The 19,487-nt window shown below is 41.2% G+C and overlaps 2 protein-coding genes across 3 annotated transcripts in view; one reads left to right on the forward strand and one right to left on the reverse strand.

Annotated features, from left to right (window-relative positions):
* Nucleotides 1–9,813, forward strand: part of IGF2BP3 (insulin like growth factor 2 mRNA binding protein 3) — a 113,215-nt gene extending 103,402 nt beyond the window's left edge. For both annotated transcript variants that reach the window (XM_042043360.1, XM_042043362.1), the window contains 4 exons: nucleotides 1,946–2,020; nucleotides 4,908–5,039; nucleotides 6,147–6,260; nucleotides 7,187–9,813. In XM_042043360.1, the coding sequence (XP_041899294.1) occupies nucleotides 1,946–2,020; nucleotides 4,908–5,039; nucleotides 6,147–6,260; nucleotides 7,187–7,288 (423 nt within the window). In that variant the 3' untranslated portion in view covers nucleotides 7,289–9,813. The remainder of the gene's footprint in view (nucleotides 1–1,945; nucleotides 2,021–4,907; nucleotides 5,040–6,146; nucleotides 6,261–7,186) is intronic.
* A 2,996-nt stretch (nucleotides 9,814–12,809) lies between these two features.
* On the reverse strand, nucleotides 12,810–19,481 carry MALSU1 (mitochondrial assembly of ribosomal large subunit 1; the record flags this gene model as incomplete). The annotated part of the gene is made up of 4 exons (XM_042043363.1): nucleotides 12,810–13,635; nucleotides 14,820–14,901; nucleotides 17,615–17,793; nucleotides 19,367–19,481. Coding segments are annotated over 4 exons (555 nt in total), but the record flags the coding sequence as incomplete, so codon positions are not given.
* Nucleotides 19,482–19,487: the final 6 nt, after the last annotated feature.

Genomic DNA, 19,487 nt, shown 5'->3' on the forward strand with positions numbered 1-19,487 from the left:
TCCTCCTGCATCCTCTCTGTGCTCATGCTGAGCTTTGTAGATCTGGTGAAACTCATTGGCCATGATGTAAGACCAACCCGCAGATGCACGGGGCTTCTGTATGAGGCTGCAGTGTTCAGGCTGTCACCTCAGAGGTGCACGTGGCTGTTGCTGAGCTCAGGTTGTGACCCAGTGCTGGGGGTCACTGCTTAGCAATGCAGGCTCAGTGTGGGACTCCAGCAGACTCAATTATGCAGCAAAAGAGACAGGCAGAGATTTCAGTTTCCTGCTGCCCACCCTGTGCTACACTGTTGGGACCTGTTGTGAACCATTGTCATCTCCTTGGTTATAAACTCTTTCCAGAGCAGCCCTTCCTGATGAAAGATGAACCTTATGGGGTTTGAGTGTATCAAGTTGTCCGTTTGTGGCTTGGCATATAGAAGATTGGTTGTTTTCTGGTTAGGAATGTAAAGATGTTAAATCTCAGAAGTTAAATTCACCACTTGTATATTATTTGTATGTCTATAACTATTTTTTCCAAGGGCAGACAGACAAAATTAACACAGAATTCTCTTGGTTTACCCCTTCAGACATTGAAATGTTAGTTGGTATATGTTTCTTTTGCAGCCCTCAGCCATATTTTACCCCAGCTTCTGAGAACAGGATATTCTAAGAGAAAATCAAAGCAAGATATGTCCCAGAACATTGAGACACATATAAGACATAATGAAAGCTTGATGGAAAATATTTTTCCTAAAATTTTAATGAAGGTGCTGGTGTTCATCCAGAAAACAAGAGGAGACTGAGACAAACCACAATGTCCACTTTACACGAAAGACAATTGTCAGGCTGAATTCTGTTCAGTCAGCTGCTCTAAACATGCCCTGAAATTTTGCCCCTCTAAAATACTCGTTCCAAAGAATTGAATGGATTTAGTCTGTTTGTTCTTACCACATCGTGTCATATAAATGTACTGCTGTAAAATTTATGTGTATTTTTAGATATATCCAATTGGAATTCATAAATAATGAAAAATAGATATGCAAACCAGACAACTAGTATATAATGCCTTCTCCATCTTAGGGTACAATACAAATAATGTTATAAACTTTCCTTAGCAAAATTCTTTAGTGAAAATGATGCCTGGTGACTGGTAATTTGTCTGAAATAAACTACAGCTGTTAAATATGAATAACATCCCTTGCCAACAGCTGAGATGAAATTCTGTAGTGTTTAATATATTGCTCATTCAACAGCAGCTATGTAATACTAGATGCAACAATGGAAATGTCAGTTGTGATAAACAAAAGATTCATTCGGAATGTCAGAGGCTACTTTGAATTATTCAATGCCACTGGAGTCTGAGAACAACACCCACAGAAATCTTACTGTTGTGGTGACATGAACTGCTAAAGACCCTACAGGCGTCTCTGTCTCAGCTCTGGTGGAGCTTAATTTTTATTTGGGTCACACATTGTCCGGTATAGAGGAATGTTTTGGATCCGATTAGTTACAACAGTAAAGTGATCTTCTGTTCTCAGGGGAAGGGATGCAAGCTTTTGCTAATGAGCAAAGCTTGTTAGAAAGACTATTCAAGCTAGTGGGGTGGGTAGGGATGAGAATCTCAGTTTATTAACCAGATTTGTCTTTTTGAAGGCTACATGTCTTACATCACTCATAGCCACATGAAAATGCCATGTGGGATTCTGCCATATGTGGCTGTGTCTTTAATTTTCAGAAGTAAATTTGCTTATGGTGGTTTAGGCAGTTTCTCCATATTTCATTACAGCTAATTAATGCACTTTAAAGAGAACAAACCCGTCATGACTGAAGTGTGATGCTACTGCTGTAACGAATAATTTTTCACTCCTGAACAGAATGTGAGACTGAAGTGGGGAGGAGGTAGCTTTAAACTATTCCTTCAAAAGACATAAACACAACCAATAGCTATGTTTATCCATTCTAGATTGCCCCTGCTGAAGGACCAGATGCTAAGCTGAGAATGGTTATCATCACTGGACCTCCAGAAGCTCAGTTCAAGGTAAAACATATAAAAACTTGTCAGTATGTAGTGGCCTTTGGACCATAAGGGACAGTACTGAAAACAAAACTCTTGGTTCCAAGCACTCTTTATTCAGAATTTTAGTAAACGCTTGGGTTTTGCTTTCCTTTTGCTGAAAGGTGTCTCATAGGAATATGAGTAATACAGTACTATTAGAGGCCACATTCTTGTCACCTGAAAACTGGTGGGTGTTTCATGTAAGAAAGAATCAAGTCTAGCATAAAAATATTACATTCCTAAATTTCTCTTCTATCTACAAGCACCTTTGAGTTGAGTCTTTTAATCTGTCTTAAGATGTGCAACAGTTTTGTGTGCTTAATTGAAATAACAAAGCTGACAAGATGAAATCAAGTCTTCCCAGGTTGCTGTTTTGTGCAAAATGGAAAATGCTTTTTGGGTAGCTCTAAGATAAATGCAAGATTTCTAATTGTTTTTCCACTACAACTATAAGGAGATAATCAACTTGATTATCCCCTCTGTGTTCAAATTAAGTTATAGAGTGCCCTTTTGCCTGAAACATCAAGGGATAAAAGTAGTCACCCCAAAGGGAGTTGACTGTGCTAGGAGTGATGCAGGCAGCTCAGTGCAGCAGCCTGGCATCCTCACAGAATGAGGCCTGGAGCAAGTAGAAAGTCACTTGAGAGTTTATACCCTGGCATAATTTTTTTTGCCTGTTCTCATTTTTGACTTTGTATTCTTGCTTTAGGGCATCTTGCAAGAAGGAGGTGCACAAACTTCAGGGGTATCAGTTTCAATAATGCCTTTAGGATTTTTGGAAAATTATCAGGGCAGGTATTTTGTAGTGGTAATAAAAAATTAGATGCATTTGGGATTGTTGCTCAGTTACCATATGCATTTGAGATGCTACTGAAGGCAAAGCATGTCTTTGAAGCTCTGTCTCCTCGATATTTTCTGTGTGCATGTGGGCTTGGCCACATGGGATGTTTCACATATTGTGTACTCTCATGGACTGGGGTCAACACAAAGTCATATACTGGCTACTCCTTTTCATCAGGTATCAGTGGACTGACCCTCAAGGAGTAGCATGCCAAAGGAAATCTGGGCTTCCCTTATCCTAACTTTTCATGTAGACAAAGGCTTGCCCTCAGGTTTATTCCCCAGGATAAACTGGGGGTCCCACAGAGCTCTTCTGGCAGCTCTTCTCTCCAACCTGGATCATGCAAGGAGGAAAGTGTCCTTTTTCTGCAACCCATACATAGGTTAAAACCACATCCATCAGTCACTACTTTACACCTGGGCTCTGCTTGCAAAGGTGCATTAATGTAGTAGCACAGTCAATGCTGCTGAGTATGCTGGTCTTATGAAGGAAAGGGATTATCCCTTGGGGCTTCATTCAGCTCCTGACCTTTGTAGTCTTTTAGCTGCTCTTTGAGGCAGAGCTCAGTCTTCCCTTTTATCACCACTGTTAACCTGAAGCTGGCCTTACAGCCAGGTCCACACAGTGTTTGTGCTCTCCTTAAACTGACTAAGAAGGGTCTCCTCTCTTGGGACAGTGGTTGTTGGGGCACCAAGAATGTAAGCTGGTGCTCAACAACCTGAAGAGGGAATAGCTGCTGCTCAAATGAGTAATGAGCTCTTGGAGAGGCAGTGCTATCCCAGAGTGTGTGACTTTGGCATCCTTTCCTTACTCCATTGTGTTCTGCTGCCTGTGATTCACGTCCACGGTAGCTGCACTGGCTGCATCCTTTTCTTCCTCAGCTGCTGCAGCCTGAGGATGTTGCAGTGTGCAGGATTAGTTGTTAGCAAGACCATGGGAAGGAAACATGCCACTGTTCAGAGCCTCTCCTGCAGTGCTCCCTAGAGTTCAGGCATCCCTCTGACACCACTATTCATGCATGACTCTGTTGCCTTGGATCTGGGATATATGAAAGTGAAGTGGGATCTAGTGTAGAAAACATATTTCAGCCACCATTTAAAACTGTGAAGGAGCTTGCAGCCTAGTTAGGTTGTTTCCTTTCCTAAAGACCTTCTCAAGAACAGAAAGATTTGAGATGTTGGAAGACCATCTACAATCTTTTTTTAAAAAGTCCATATCCCATCTTTCTTTATAATTTGGCAGTAATGGGAGCTCCTTTGAAGCATCTAGGAGCCACAGAGTAGAAGATCTGGTTACCATTTCTCATTAATTCACTGATGAACTGCTGTGAATAAGGAAATAGATGTGTTTAAAAATCAGCAGATTTTAAAAATCAGCAAAAAACCCCCCTTACTCTCTCAGCGGACATTCTTCTTGCTATCTGGCACTTGTGTGTTTCCCAGAAAAAGGAACTGTGTGCTGGTTGGAATAATACTTTTCCCATGGTACTATTTAGATCTGGGCAGTTTGACTCTTTACTTTGGGAAATTAAGAAAGTGCTAAGTTATGTATTTTTAAACAATATGTTGTAATGGATTGTAAAAGCAAGCTTTTTGCTCCAGTTGGAGTCTTTATCCCATGACTTGTTGGGGGTGTTGTGGCTTTTTTAGTTTTGCATCCTTAAAAGAATGGGTTTCTGAGTCAATTAATTGCATTTTGTGCTTCTGGGTGTAATAAAAAACTTCAGCCTGACGGTTCTTGTCTCCACCACTCTTTACAGAAATGCAATAGTCTCTTTCAAAAGCAATATTTCTATGAAAAGCAGAATAATATCGATCCCTGTTAAATTGCTGTGTGGTTCCCTGGTTTGCCAAGCAATCTTTAAAGTTAGACAGTGGTACTTCCTAGTTTGGTACAAAGACTTCTTTTAGAAAAAAGTATATTTATTAGGGAAAACACTATGTCAGGATTGTGTCTCCTTTCTGTGGAATTTCTTGATGTTAACTAGATTCCAAGAAGACCATTCTCTAACTGAAAGCAATTTTGCAGGCTCAAGGGAGAATCTATGGAAAACTTAAAGAAGAAAATTTCTTTGGACCTAAAGAAGAAGTGAAACTTGAGGCTCATATAAAAGTGCCATCCTATGCTGCTGGTAGAGTTATTGGTAAAGGAGGCAAAACAGTAAGTAGCTGAAATAAAACTCCGTGTTGCTCAGTTATGTTTCATATTCTGGTGTGTATATATACATAAAGCTTAAACTTTTAGCCAAACTAATTCTTTGATGTTACATTAAAGCGGGAGCTATTTTCTTAGGTGTGCTTGTTAAGTTTTCCTTTCTTCTACTGTGGAGTTGAAGCCAATCTTAAAATGATTTATTTAATTTCTAAATAAGTGGTAGGAATTTAAGACATGTTCAGACCTCAATATTACAAAAACGTGTATCCATCTTTGTTTCAATTAAATTGATGGCATTTCTTAGGCTCATTTGGTTGTATAAAATAACATAATTGAGATTTTTCAATCCTCAAGAGGTGCTGGTGCTCTAGTATTTTCACATGGTGTTAAGTCAGGAGCTAGATGATATGTGCAAAGACATGGTTCAGTCTTGGGTGTCCATCCTGAGTGCAACAGGGTCTGTAGGTTAAGTGTCAGGAGGCAGTGTGGCCTCTTCCACTACTTCCAGTGGTAAGAGGTTTGAGGACAAACATGTCTGAGAAGCTGTTCATCTAAAACATTAATTACACAATGACAAGCATTTCTAAAATAAAATCAGTGTAAATGAGACAAAGACTCTAACATTACCTCTACTTAACACTATGGAAGCCTGATAAGCTGCTGAAAATAATTCGAACAAACAGAACGTTTCATTGTTCAGTCTAAAGTTCTCCATCTTGTGGAGGTTTTTGAAGGAAAAGTGTGTAAATACTCTGACATTTTTCTTCCCTTTATTATATGATTTTTCTGACCTTACACTTTTAAACTCAACTGTAAATACTGTGGCATCTATTTGCTTTTTTTAAGTCATGTATTTAACACCTTCTGTGTGTTGTATTTAGTCTTTAAAACACTTCTACAAACCCAGAGGACTTGGTGCTAATTTATGTTAAGAGACACAAGAGGTTCATCTTGCAGAGTGCACGCTGCTGCATAAAGATGCTTTCTGTTAGTGAGGGGTTTTTAGAAATGTAGCTTAGAGGATGATGTTTCAGTGGTTGGTATCTTTGAGGCTTGGTGGTTGTATAACATTTGTTAGTTTAGAGGTTTCTGACTTGTACTATCTGTTTATAGGTAAATGAGCTTCAAAACTTGACAAGTGCAGAAGTTGTAGTCCCTCGTGACCAGACACCTGATGAAAATGATCAGGTGGTTGTGAAAATAACTGGTCACTTCTATGCATGCCAGGTAGGAGGACTGCAGTGATTTTCTGTATTGCCTTGATGTTTCCATGGTCTTTCTTTTATAGCAATGTGCAGGAGCCAAGGGATGGAAGACTTCTGCTCAGGATACAGAAAGCACTGCTTGCCAGGCTCTTCTGGTTGTCTCGCTGCAATTAACTTTCCTCATGCCTTTGAGAGAGATTTATAACAATACTGCATGTTTACATATGCAAAACATTCTCCTTAAATTCTTCAGTCAATTTATGCAGGCTCTGGCACTGCTATAACTTTCAAAGCAAAAGAAAATCCAAGTTGTGATTGGGCTGAAATTCAGAAGGAACAGAGACACAAGCCATCCCATAGTATCTGGAAAGAACCACACCCATATATGTAATTGGTCCCCATTGCCCAATCTGTTGATTTAATATCATAAATAAAATGATCACAAGATTCCTTCCTTCACTTAACTCAGACTTATTTCTTTTGATACTTTGCTACAGGTGGCTTATAGTTCAGAAAGGAGATCAGGTGGGTGGGCAGTCGTGTAAGTCTGACCTTCTGGATATCCCAGTGTATAAAAAATTTGTACGCTCTTTTATTAAAACAGTGGTTCTTATAAAAGATTAGTATTTCCTGAGGAGTAAAATGCAGGCTGTAGCTTCAGTAATCTCAACATTGGTAGTCATCTCCCTATTCTCATGCTTTCTATATAACAGATCTGAAAACTGACCATGCGAGTACTTGTGGTAGGTGAAAAGGGAAGTAAAATTAAAATTTGGGTTGTACTTCATGATTAATTCCAAGTGTATTTTAATTAACAAGTAAGCTTGTCGGTACTAGGGATTTAGTTATTCCAGATTTTCTTAATCCCAGTAGCATCTCTTGTTGGTTGTAAACAGCAGTCACTGCAGCATGGCATCATGATGGGTTGTTTCTTCTTGTGTCCTTCAGCTTGCTCAGAGAAAAATTCAGGAAATACTGGCTCAGGTAAGAAGGCAGCAGCAACAGCAAAAAACATTGCAAAGCGGACAGCCTCAGCCAAGACGGAAATAAAGGTTTAGGAAATGGCCCATCAGAGACAGATGCCAGACCAAAGACAGACTGTGCGACGAGAGACAGGTGGTGAGCACCTGTTGAAGATTTATGCAGAAGATCCACCAAGCCAATCACCTGTTCGAGGACCAGGCAACCGTTGAACGCTGTCTCTGAGAATGTATTCTTTAGGCTCTCTCAAACTTTTGAAACCCAGCTTTAAAATAAGGACCCCTTCACTTCCCTTTTGTTCTATTCTCACAATTTAACATAAACTCGTTAGTCTTTTTTATTGTTCTTATTATTCCCCAACAATTTTAGAACTTGGTTTAATGAAGCTTTCTCTTCTGAGTTCACTGGTTAAAAAAAAAAAGAAAAGAAAAAAACCAACAAAAAAAACAAAGAAAAGGCATTGCTCTTATAGGTCCAGTTGTAAAAGAAGAAACACATTTGGAGGGTGGGATTGCGGGTGGGCTAGGGTTAGAGCAAGGGTATTGACAAGAGTTTAAGTGTTAGTCCCAATGTTGAAACAAGTGGCATTTTTTAAAAAGAATTTGGTTGCATTTTTACATAACACTGCCATGAATAACCTAAGGGAAGTGTTGAATGGTGTTGGCCAGGGCATAAAAAGATAAATATGCATTTTACTAAACTACCTCAGGCATTTAGTACCTCAATGAGAAATTGTTCCTTTTTTGCTTTTTTTTTTTGGTATTTTGTATACTTTATAAAGCTAATAGTTCTTGAGCATTTTATTTTTTTAAAAAAAATTAAAATTTGATCAGCCACCAGCCAGGAGTACTACAGACTTATCGGGGAAAAATATAGTAGAGCACTTCTAGCTGCTGGCTGATGGGAGTAAGGTGGGTAAAAAAAACACAGCCTCAGATTTCCTGAGGGCTTCAACACCATCATTTGTTTAAAAAAAAAATTCAGTGAATGTTCAAAAGATAGTGAATGATGCCAACATTCTGATAGCAGCAATGCCGTTTAGTTTTCTTTTAAGATGGGATGAAAAAGTTTGTGACGGTACTTTTTTGGGAACAGGACAAGGAAGTGATGGCAAGAGGCTGGGGTTGGGGGAAAAATTTAGAAGGCTGCAAGAGGCTGAATTTTTTTTTTTGTGCTACTTGATTGAATGCATGAACCCTTTGTGCCTTTGACCATCACTACCTAATAATGCTACATTTAACCATTTGCAGCCCATTTGGACTTTGCCATTTTGTTCAAAGAGCAAGCTTCATCTTCAGTTTGATAGAACACTTGATCTGCTGGAGCATTTTTGAGGCCAGGAGGGTCTCTGCTGTCTGCAGATCACATCATACTGCTTTCAGTTACCACGATGGGGGAAGGTCAAACAGTGTTTGATCACATTGAAAGATAATGAAAGGCTAAGTTTACATATCCAGCCGCTGTTATGGGCCACACTAAGCCACTTTGAAGGTTTTGAAAATGATTACAAGAAAAAAAACAAACAAAACAGCAACCTCTCTAGCCTGGCTTATAATAGATGCAGCAGGATTTATGCACGTTCTGCAACCAACCATTAGAGGAGAACAAAAAAATGTCAAAAGGCAGGGATAACAGGAAAGTTACCAAATTTTTTAATTTCCAAATGTAATTTGAATGATGATTGTGGTAATAGTGACACATTCAAGTTTCTACAATAAACTTCAGTCTACCTCAGTTTAAGAAAAAAAAAATGTGGCAACACATGGTGCATAAAGACTGCTGTGTGTGTGTGTGTGCGCGTGCGCGCCTGTGTGTGTGTGGTCGACAGAGCCATGCTATTACCTCTGAACCTTTTTTTGTGATGTTTTTTTGTGCATGAGATGATCAGAATCACCATGCTGCACTGATTTGAGGGGCACAGCGAGCAAAAACATTTGTTTCATCATTTTGTTATCTACCTCTTAGGTTCATGTTGAAATAGAGGCATTACTACATAGACTAGATAATTTTCCCAAAGATCATTGTTGTACAGATTAGATAATTTTGAAAATGGTCTGAAGTGTTTTTCCTGCATCTCTTCTTTACTAATTGGTTTAAAAACCACAAACTTATGTTCTAGTTTTAGCAAAGAAAAATGAGTTTCTTTTCCTTTTTTGACAGTGACCTTCATCTAGCCTTTAGGATAATTTTTTTTTCTTACAATGAATTTAAAATTACTGAAGTATGGAAAGTACATAGCATTTTAATTTTTGTTGAGGCTTAAGTCAGTCGGACGTTCCTTTCTTAACATTTGAGAAGGATTTGACTTCATTATTTTCCATTAAAAATTACTTTACAGATAGGCGCTGCATTTGCATCTGCTGATTTAAATACTGTCATCTCTCTTAAATTTCTAGACTTAATATGGTATCTCATGTTTTTCTTTTCAATTGAGACTTGGTAATTTGGAGTATTTGGGAATAGCTAGAAAGTAAATACTGTAAATGATTTCAATATCCACAAAGTATGGATCATTTTTCATCTGTAATGTGCCCCCCAATGCAGCTCTACTTGCCAGATGCCTCTGAATGGAATAAAGAGTTTAACTCCTATCATCAGATAAAGTTGTGTGGTGTTTTTTTAAATTAACGAGGCATAGGGACAGACTGTCCTGAGTGTTTGCAGTGCTTTGATCAAGCTGGTTTTCTGTCCGTAATAACTGGATAAGGATGAACAGTAACCTACAGGTATTCCATAGCTGCTAGGACAGCCAGGTTACAATGTTTGCACTTCCTAAACCAAGCAGTGACTTCTGTGGCTTGTAATTCATCTCCTTTCCATCTAACAACGCCCTACAAGTCTGTAGGACAATATTTGGTTCATGGTTCGCCTTGCACCATTTGCTTAGGCTGATTTGCTGTGGAAGGAACGTGGACTTGACAGCCCTGACTGTCACAGCAAACATGAAGGAGATCAGAAATGCAGTAATTTCTTTGTGGGGTGGGGGGGAGGGGAGGCAGATTTTTACCCAGTCTTTACTGGGGTGGTCTTGGAGTGATGAAGCTTTGTAATGAATGTGGCCCTAGAAGCTTGGACAGGCAGAACCAGTCACACTAGCAAACAAAAGTGTTGGCAACCTGTGTCTTACCCCAACCATGACCACCCAGACACACCACTTGCCAGTGAGGTGGTATCACCCCTCCATTAAATCCTTATTAACATTATTTGGAGTAGAAATGAGACCAGATGTTTAACTGGTGCATGCTTTCACGTGAGAGGGAGGAGCTGGGGAATGAAGGAGCATCATGAATTACACAATTCTGTATCTTTTTAAAGAGAATTGGAAAACCCAACTTGTTTTCTGAACTAGTGCACCCTCCTACTTGTCTTCATAGCTCATTTCCTGGGGTCAACCAGCAGAAAGAGGGAATTGTGAAATTATGTCTGTAGAAGGCACTGCAGAGTACTGCATTTCACAGGGTAAGCTCATTTCTCCACGTCAATATCGAGCTTTCTTCTCAGAACAAGCACCCTGCCATTTGAGCAACATAAAAAGTCAAGCCTTGCTCTGTACTGCTGGTGCATTTGTGACAGCTCAACCCCTGTTTTAAGCATTTGCTTAATCATGACATTTTTATTTGCTTCTAACCTTCCAGAGCTTTTCTTCTTAAGCTGCAATTTCCAAGGCATGCGCTCTTTGTATCAGTTTCCATTAACTGGAGCATGTATGCTGTGCAAGACAGCCTGGGCTTGATATGGCACTAGGGTGTAGGATTCTTAAACAAACATGAAAAACTGTTGAGAAAGCACTCAGGCTGGGCTGTAACAGATGTTAGCTCAAGTGAAGGACACACACTCTGCTTGAAAACAAAGTTACTCAGATGCAGTGCAGGAAATCAGTGAAATTATGACAAAAGTTTCACTTAGTGGTTTCTCCTGTTCATCTCGTCAAGGGATCCTTCACAGAGCCAAACCTACATGCACCTGTCCAGGAGGACTGAATGCTGAATCTACAGAGCCATTGCATAAGTTGCTTGGTATTTTTATTTTACTCAGAAATCACCTATCTATCCAACAGGAATCACTCCCAAATGTTTTCTTTCCAAAAGGGCTCTAGTGTTGCACAGTACTGACCGTCCAGGTTCTCTGGGTTAATTCCTTTGTCCCAGCTTCTAGGGAGTCTCAGGCCATAGTCTCACAAGGCTGGCAGGTAACGTGGTTGGGGCATTGCAGTAGCTCAGCAGAGATTAGAAATGCTTCTGTTAAATGGATGAAGACCAAGTTCTTTCCCTGAGCTGGCAGTTCTGATTGTTTAATAGCAACCAGTGGATGTTCACAGAACTCCTTTTCACAATATGCTTTGGCAGTTAAGTCAGTTACATTTGTTTATTTTACTGGGTTTTGTCTCCTCTGTTTTCATTTTTTCTGTCTTGTCTTACAGACTAGTACCCCTTTTCACCTCTAAGAATCCTAGCCTGCTCACACGGCTGCTCCCTCTCTTACTGCTATTTCTAGGTACTCCTTTTGTTACTGCTCTTTCAGATAGGACACTGTATGTGGTTCTAGTTACTAAATGTGGGTTCATATAATGGCATAGTGACTGCTGAACCTACCTCTATTCATCACATATTACTTATCCACAGCAGCAGTAAAAGGCAAATGTTTCAGGGAATGAGTCAAAGTTACTCCTACGCATCCCTCCTAGGAGGAAATGCCTGATTTAGAACCCATCAGGCTGTAAGACATCCAAGGTTATCTTCCTCCCATGTGATACTTTCAAGAAGTATCATGAAGCATTTTGAAAACCTTTCTCTGTAGTTGTATTTCCCAACAAAATATTTGTTTTGTGGGCAAAGATGTTTCATCCGCATGGCTTAACTACACTTAAAAAATACCTTTTGCTTAACTGCAGAACTATCTGCTGCCTTGTATCAAAGAGCAGGTGAACTTGGAGGCAGTCATCCCTGAAAGAACAGAGGTTAGACACAGCAAGAAAACATGGCATGAAATAGAGGGAGAAGTGGGTTTCGGTTTGTTTGGGTTTTTTTAAACAAGCACACATACTTCCTCCTGAACACAGCTACAGGCACAAAAACCAGGCTCACTTTGAGCATTACAAACAGCAGGGCAGAGATGCAGACAGGGCTTGCAGTAATTTGTGGGGCTATGGGGAGAAAAAGGTGATTACCCTCAGGATCTCCTGTTTCTGCTTTCTGATACATGGCAGAGCAAACTTCTCCAGGAGGAAGAGATCCTAACCCAGTGATGAAACCCCTGCCCTGAAGTAGAGAAAAGCATCTTGTCTTACACAGGTTGGTTACCACCTTGAAGCTCTTCTAACTGGTTATCAGGCCATGCATCAGTCATGCTAAGAACATACTGCACAATGACTTCTGAAAGTGCTGAACAGTCCATTAGCAGCAAATAATGCTCAGTGACCAAGAGCTTCACTCTTTTTCGCCACTTCAGAGAGTTGAAGGTTTGCACTGCCATAGTGTGTTGTGTCAGCGTCCCTTTTCAGAAAGCAGGTGAGTGAAAAACTAGGAGAGGAGTCAACTGCACATGCAGAATGAGCTGAATGCTTTAACATGAAAACAAGTAATTGACGCACTTCAGTTCAGGGCTTGTTTATTATTATTAAAACCAGGTTTGCCTTGGCTGGAAAACTGATTTACTGCTCTGATAACTCAAAGCACATTTATTTGTCACTGCTGCTCTTGGCTTTTATATTCTCAGTAACAGCAGTCTGTTTTCTGTCCCCCTTCAGACCATGACTTCCTTTATTGTGACCAGAAGCAAACGGCTTAACACAAGAAGCATCATCTCAACTGTACTACTTCACAGTTTTTTCTTGCAGCACTCCAGTCTGTTTTGCAGTGCTACTATAGGGTGTCTTTCAAAAATATTAGAAAAACAATTGCTCTAGAGGCTGAGCATGATTTCCAGCTTAAGAACCTGTCTTTGCCCCATTCTTGTCACTGCAAACTCCACTAAGACAGTGGCTCCCCTGGGAAGCTCTGATAGGACTCCTTCTTTGACATTTCATGGTTGGACTCTTATCTTAAGGACTCTTACCTTAAGGGCTTTCTCCAATCTTAATGATTCTGTTATTCTGCTCACCTTAGCTTGTTCAGAACTCTACCTAGGCACATCTAATAAAAAACACTGTTTTGTACTGATCAATTGTACTGACTACTCAGTCAGTTCCCAAGACTTATGCCTCAGGCACACTCATTCTCTTTCCATGCAGTAGCTGCTTTAAGTTCTTGTCTCAAGATGATCACTGCTGTTAGGAGTCAGTCCAAATATAAAGTCTTTTGGCAGGGACTGTGGAGTCATCTGTGCTAACTGGTCATCATAGGGACCAAGAGTCCACAGCTTCTCCAATTCATAAACTTCTCGTGTCTCTGGCAGCATGAAATGCACCACTATGTCACCTGCACAGAACAGAAATTCACAATAAATTAATGGGAACAGTAAAGAACTACTACACCTTCAGCTGACCAAGGAGTTCAAGTCTTCCACCCCTTTTATGGATAGATACAACATGTCAGCTGGTAAAGGTCCCTTCCTAAGCTGCTGCTTCCAGTTCTCAAGCAGTGTTAGGAATTGGTCAAAAGACTCCCAAGACTACAGTAACAAAATATGAGGCACAATACTTTAAAATAAGGCACTATCACAGACTCCAAATCAAAGAAATTATGACTTCTATGGGACAGAAGACAGTCAAAAGGAATTTTACTTGAAAGAGTCCCCCAAGGTGACAGATGGATTTTCAGCTTTCTTGTATTGCCAACAACATTCAGCAAAAGCCAAGTAATTTTTCCTAGGTGTGTAGCTCATACTTCACAGGTGGTTTTTACAATGAAATAGGTCCAAACTTTGATGTAGTAAGTTTTTCTGGTTTCATTAATTCTGTGCAAACAGTAGAGAATGTTAATTTCAGTGTTCATCTAATGCACTTCTTTGTAGTTATACCCTTAAATTCCAATTCATTTTCAGTTACTACTGTCAATAATTATTATAGTTAAGTAACCAAGGCTGAACATCAGTGGTTGCAGTGCTCTTCACTCATCCATGCACTCTTTTAGGTCAAAACATCAAGCCAGGGTGTGAGATTCTAAAAGTAGCAGTGAAGGAGAAAAGCTTTTTGAATGCAGTCTTTTATATTTGTGTAGAGTTTCACACTTGTAGAATAAAGAATTAAACTCGATTTCTTAGGACTGAGGTTTAACCCCATGTCATGGTATGATCTGGACAGTGAAAAAGTCTGTTTAATAGTTCACTGCTAAGGCAGTGTACAATGAGCCCCCATTTACCCAAACACGGATTACAGAAACCTGAGGAAACTGACTGAAGTAGCTGGTTTTTCCCCCCACTGTTGTTATCTTCAATTTATTAGGACCTGTTTTAGCCACTGAAGAGTGGCTACTGTTTTTTCTCAGTGCCAAAGATACTTAGTGGAAAATCATTTAATATCTCAATGAGTTCAAGCAACAATGGGAATTCCCGACAGCAGAATATTGTGAACTTTCCACAGCAACCAGGGTTCATGGTGAGATACTTCTGTCAACAAAGAGCTCATGCAAACTTTGTTTTTGTCAGATTCACAAATATTTACCAAAATCAATGCACAGCCAGTCATCTGTCTCTTTTCCTTCAATCTGAGCATGAGGACCACCATCTTCTTTGAGATGCTTGTACTGAGAAAAAAAAATGAATGGCAGAAAACTAAATCTTTTGCATTTACTCAAAAGCACTCAAACTTAACAGAGAAGCTTGACTTTGCTGAGTTGTTTTAAAGCTTAAATGGGTTAGATTACTTCATGTTGGTTCTGGGGTCTGCACAAAAGAAAAAGGTTAATATACACTTGCAGTAGTGGAAAATAGGCACAGATTTCTCAAATCTGAAATTCTAATGCTCTGGATTCCCATACAGTTGTCCAAGAATTTTGTAGGTATATTTTATCAAGATGAATACTAAATACAAGTGCGTACAGTAGTCTTTCAGTTACTGGATCCCTACAGCTGCCACCACCACCTTGTTTTATTTCCGATAATAAATGGTGGTTTACACTGGCAGGTTGAGGACGCAGAAATGGAGATGCTGAGCTTATTCTCTTCTCAGATGGAAGGGAGCAGGGCAAAAAGAAGTTTCATCCCCTGCCATGAGGAAGGCACTCAAACCAGCCTCCTGTCTCTTGAGGGCACGTGCCCAACGCTTGCTGCAAGCTGGGGGGAAGCACGACCAGCACACAGGTTTCCACCTGGGAACTGCTGCGGGAGAGGGGGCAGCTCAAAGCAGGACTGCATGCAGTCAGCCAGGGAAAGTGGGTAGCTCCCCATGCAGCACATGGTTTGAGACGCTCAGCTCTCCCCAGCCAGTACATGAAGAACCCAAGCACCCACCAGAGCTGGAGAAATTTGACAACTCGAGGCTGAAGTAGGGTCACTTTCAGACCTGGCCATAACCTACTTGTTCCTCTACAAGGAGTATCCATAGATATGGCTCCAACAGCCCTTTCTGTCATGGAAGACAGAACACAAAATAACATGTACAAGCAATGGCTGGCTGGCAAATGAGTCCCACTTCACTGGGAATGCAATTATCACAAAATGCAGCTGTTCCTGGTTGTTCCACACAATGTTAGCTGCTGGGTAATGACCCTAATTTGCAAACCAGCACGGAAAACTTTCAAAATGGTAACTCAGAACTAGTTCTACCTTCTTTTCTTTAAGACGGCTTGTGAGATATCTTCAAAAGACTCCAACAGTCTGCTCAAAATGCTAAAAAGCCCTGTGTGCACTGCCATCAGCTATCATCAGGTTGCAAAGGCTGATACCTGTTACATGTTTCCAAGCCTCATCTTTAGAAGCTGTGTCAGGTGAACAGATGACAATAAAGCCAAGTGTTAGCTTCTTCCTCTAACATGAAACCAGATGGGGATGTGGGGCTTTGCCATTTACAAGCTCCTGGAAGCAAAGCAGGAAGACCTCATGCTATACCTGAGCACCTCTGTGTTTTACTGTGAGTAAATCATAAGAGTTTAGGAATGGTACTAAAGCTTAACAGCTGCCTGGCAGCGCTCTGGAGCACCTGCTCTGCTTTACATCTTAAGCTTCAGCTACTTTTTACCTAGCAAACTTTCAGTGTGAGATGAGCTCAGCCACTCCCAAGTACTTGCCCAGGCTTCCCAGTTTCTCAGGATGCCCTCTTGGGACACCATGTCTCCCAAGAGGCTCTGCCCTTGCGAAGTTGCTGATTTTACAGCCACCAGAGGCTGCAGCCATGTGTTTGCAGGGTAGGTGGTATTCATTGATTTCTCCTGGTCTGGGGGGAAATGTAAAGCTCCCGAGACTACCAAGTTATACAACAGAGTACATATTAAGCACTTAGATTTAGAATACTCAAATCACATTAACGCAACTTCCAGCTTAAGGCAAAATTTTGGTTTGCAAAGATGCATCAGTTTCTGCAGAGAACACAAGAAACTCCCCATACTTGCTCAGAAAGGCCCTGAAAAGCTAAACCATCTCTCCCACTCTCCTTTTCCCCCACAAGCCTCACAGCTGAAACCAATGGGACTGGAAAGAAGAAAGTAAAACCAGGAGTGAAAGGAAAAACAGGGTCAGGAAGGGAAAGAAAGTGGGTGGTGAGAAGGCAAACTCCAGGCTGAGCACAGACAGCTGACTGAGATGGGGGCTGCTCATATTTCCCATGCTGTGCTTTTTAACAGTTGCATGGCTCTTCTCTGGCAATAAAGTTTCTCCCTCCCTGAGTTTGGTCCTCATCCCTAAGATCTATCTGTAATTTAATTCTGACCTCTATTTCTGTACTGAAAAGTTCCCTTTCTTCCATAGCCAAACAGCACAGGATTTCTGTGCAAGGATGGCTGCTGCTTCTCCTCTCCTGCAGCACACACACAGCAGGGTGACTACTAACTACCAGTTTGCTTTAAGCTCATGAGGGGATCCTGTGCCTCTTAAGAGGCCGTATTTTTTCCAGCCTTACAATATACCTGAGAACATGGAAAATTTAAGGATTAGGGTTTGAGAACAGTCAGATAAAGCTATTTTGAATGACTGGGAAAAGCAGTGGTGCTTGTTGGATGAAAATAAAAGCAGACATAAATTGTCAACACCATCTCACATCACTCATGTTCTAGCCACCCAACTGCGATGTCCCCAGTGTTCTACATACAGAGAGGTCTGTTTCTAAAACATATTACCTATATTTTGTGTACTGCTGCTAAAGGAAAAACAGTTACTTGCTAGATGTATTCAGGACTAAATTACATAACGTCATCAGTTTCATCTTACCTGGTACACTCCTACATATGCAATCCTGGCGAAATTCCTTTCACAACTTTTAAAACCATTCCCAAAACCCAGAGAGGGCAGCAAGAACTGTCTTACCATTTTCAGCATGTAATTTGCCATTGCATGAAGATGTCGTGTTGAAAATCCGCTCACAATTATAAAATAATCACAGTATTTTATTTCTGGAGATAGCTGGATGACACAGATGTCCTTAGCATTTTCTTGCCTCAGCAGTGCTACAACCAAGTCAATGTTGAACTTCGGAGGAACAGTATCTGGAACACATGGAAAAATAATACAGCGGCAAATTTTCTTTTTAATTGCAAAAATAAACCATTTAAAGCCATAAAATAACAATTAACTGAATTATAGCCTAAGCTAGTCACTCACTGTGGAGTTTGATTTGATACTGACAATGCAACATGAACTGCAGATCTTTCAAAATCATTTTTACGACCACCAAAGCTGAGAACTAAGCAATCTTCCAGTAAAAAACACTATCACTAGATGCAACAGTTACCTAAATGAAACTTTGGTTTTTGCTAACTCACTTTTTTCTTGTTGCCATTTAAAAGTCAATAGCATCATCACACTTGTCAATCGAGATGAATTAAACCTAAGTACTCCAACAGACATTATTAAAACAACAGAAAAAATTGAAAATATTTCAGAACAATGCTTTTCAACAATCTGTGATAATATATTGTGATGAAACTGTTCTAGAATATTAAGTAGAAGAAACCAATATTTTGAAAACAGAGCTGACATGATGCAGCGTGAAGACATTTTTTTATCTGCAGACTGAGTAAAGCCACTTTTTTTTCTCTTTTTCCCTAGCCTGATCTGCTGCACAGGATTATGATACTGCAGACAAAGCTTTAGTCCTTCAACAGTTTGAGGAAGCCAGCTTAGAAAACAGTAAATCAGTGCAACTGTGCTCTGTTCACACCATGAAATCAGTTTATTTCTAATTTGTCCTAATTAGGTAGATGCAACTTGTTTGCACACTTTAGGCATAATTTGAATCTGTCAGCAATGCAAGTCTGCCACTATAAAGTGAACGTTAGTGCAGACTGAGCATCAGCACAAAGCCAAGCTTTATATTTCCCAATATAAAGAAAAAGCCAAACAAAAGAACAATAGCTACAATTATATGCATGAATGGGGATATGAAATTGGATCAGATCTCTGTAAATGGAAGGCTTTCAGCTCAGGGCACTCTTTCAACTTTTTGCTGTGGTCACACATCTAGAAAATTAGCAGTGGCCACAGCTCCTCCAGACACAGCGGTTGCAGATGTCAAATATTTGCCTGGTAGCCACATGAGAAGCCTCCAGAGCCTGCCTGGAGAACGGATGGCCTCAACATCACCAGGCACTGACCGTCACGGTCAGATGCAGGCTAGAGGAGCTTTGCTGAACAGCTACAGCCACAAAGCAGCCCTGCGCACACAAGGCTTGTGCCTGTAACTAGCCCTCGCGCTTCGGACACCGACCCAACGGGGCGACTGCGAGTGCACGGCACAGCAACGCCTCGGGCTCGGCACCAGCCCCGTCACACAAGTGATCCTGCACGGATCCACACACGGGCTCCCACCACACCAGCCCCACTCCGCCCTTTCCAGCAGCGCTGGGGAGGCGATGCCGGCCCAGTGCTGCTGCCGTGACCCCGAGGCCCGCCGTGACTCCTGAGGTGAGGCCGATCCCAGCGCACTGGGCACGGCGAGGATCCTCCGCAGCTGCAGACGCGATTCCACGCGTGCCGAGCAGCCCCTTCTTCGCGAGGAGTCACATTCCGCTCACGGTTCCGCTGGGCACCGCTGCCGCGCGACCTCGGGTTGGGCCCTACCTGCCACCTGCCGCCGCTCCGCCGCCGCCCCCAGCGCCCCGGCCCCGGCCCCGGCTCCGCCTCCCGCAGCCGCGCAGCCCCGACCCGGCGGGACCCGGGGTGGCGGCGGCTCCGCCCGCGG

The sequence above is a fragment of the Corvus kubaryi genome, unplaced genomic scaffold, assembly GCF_017639235.1.
Source record: "Corvus kubaryi isolate FWS band 111438036 unplaced genomic scaffold, C.kubaryi_AGA036_p1.0 37398, whole genome shotgun sequence".
Taxonomy (NCBI): domain Eukaryota; kingdom Metazoa; phylum Chordata; class Aves; order Passeriformes; family Corvidae; genus Corvus; species Corvus kubaryi.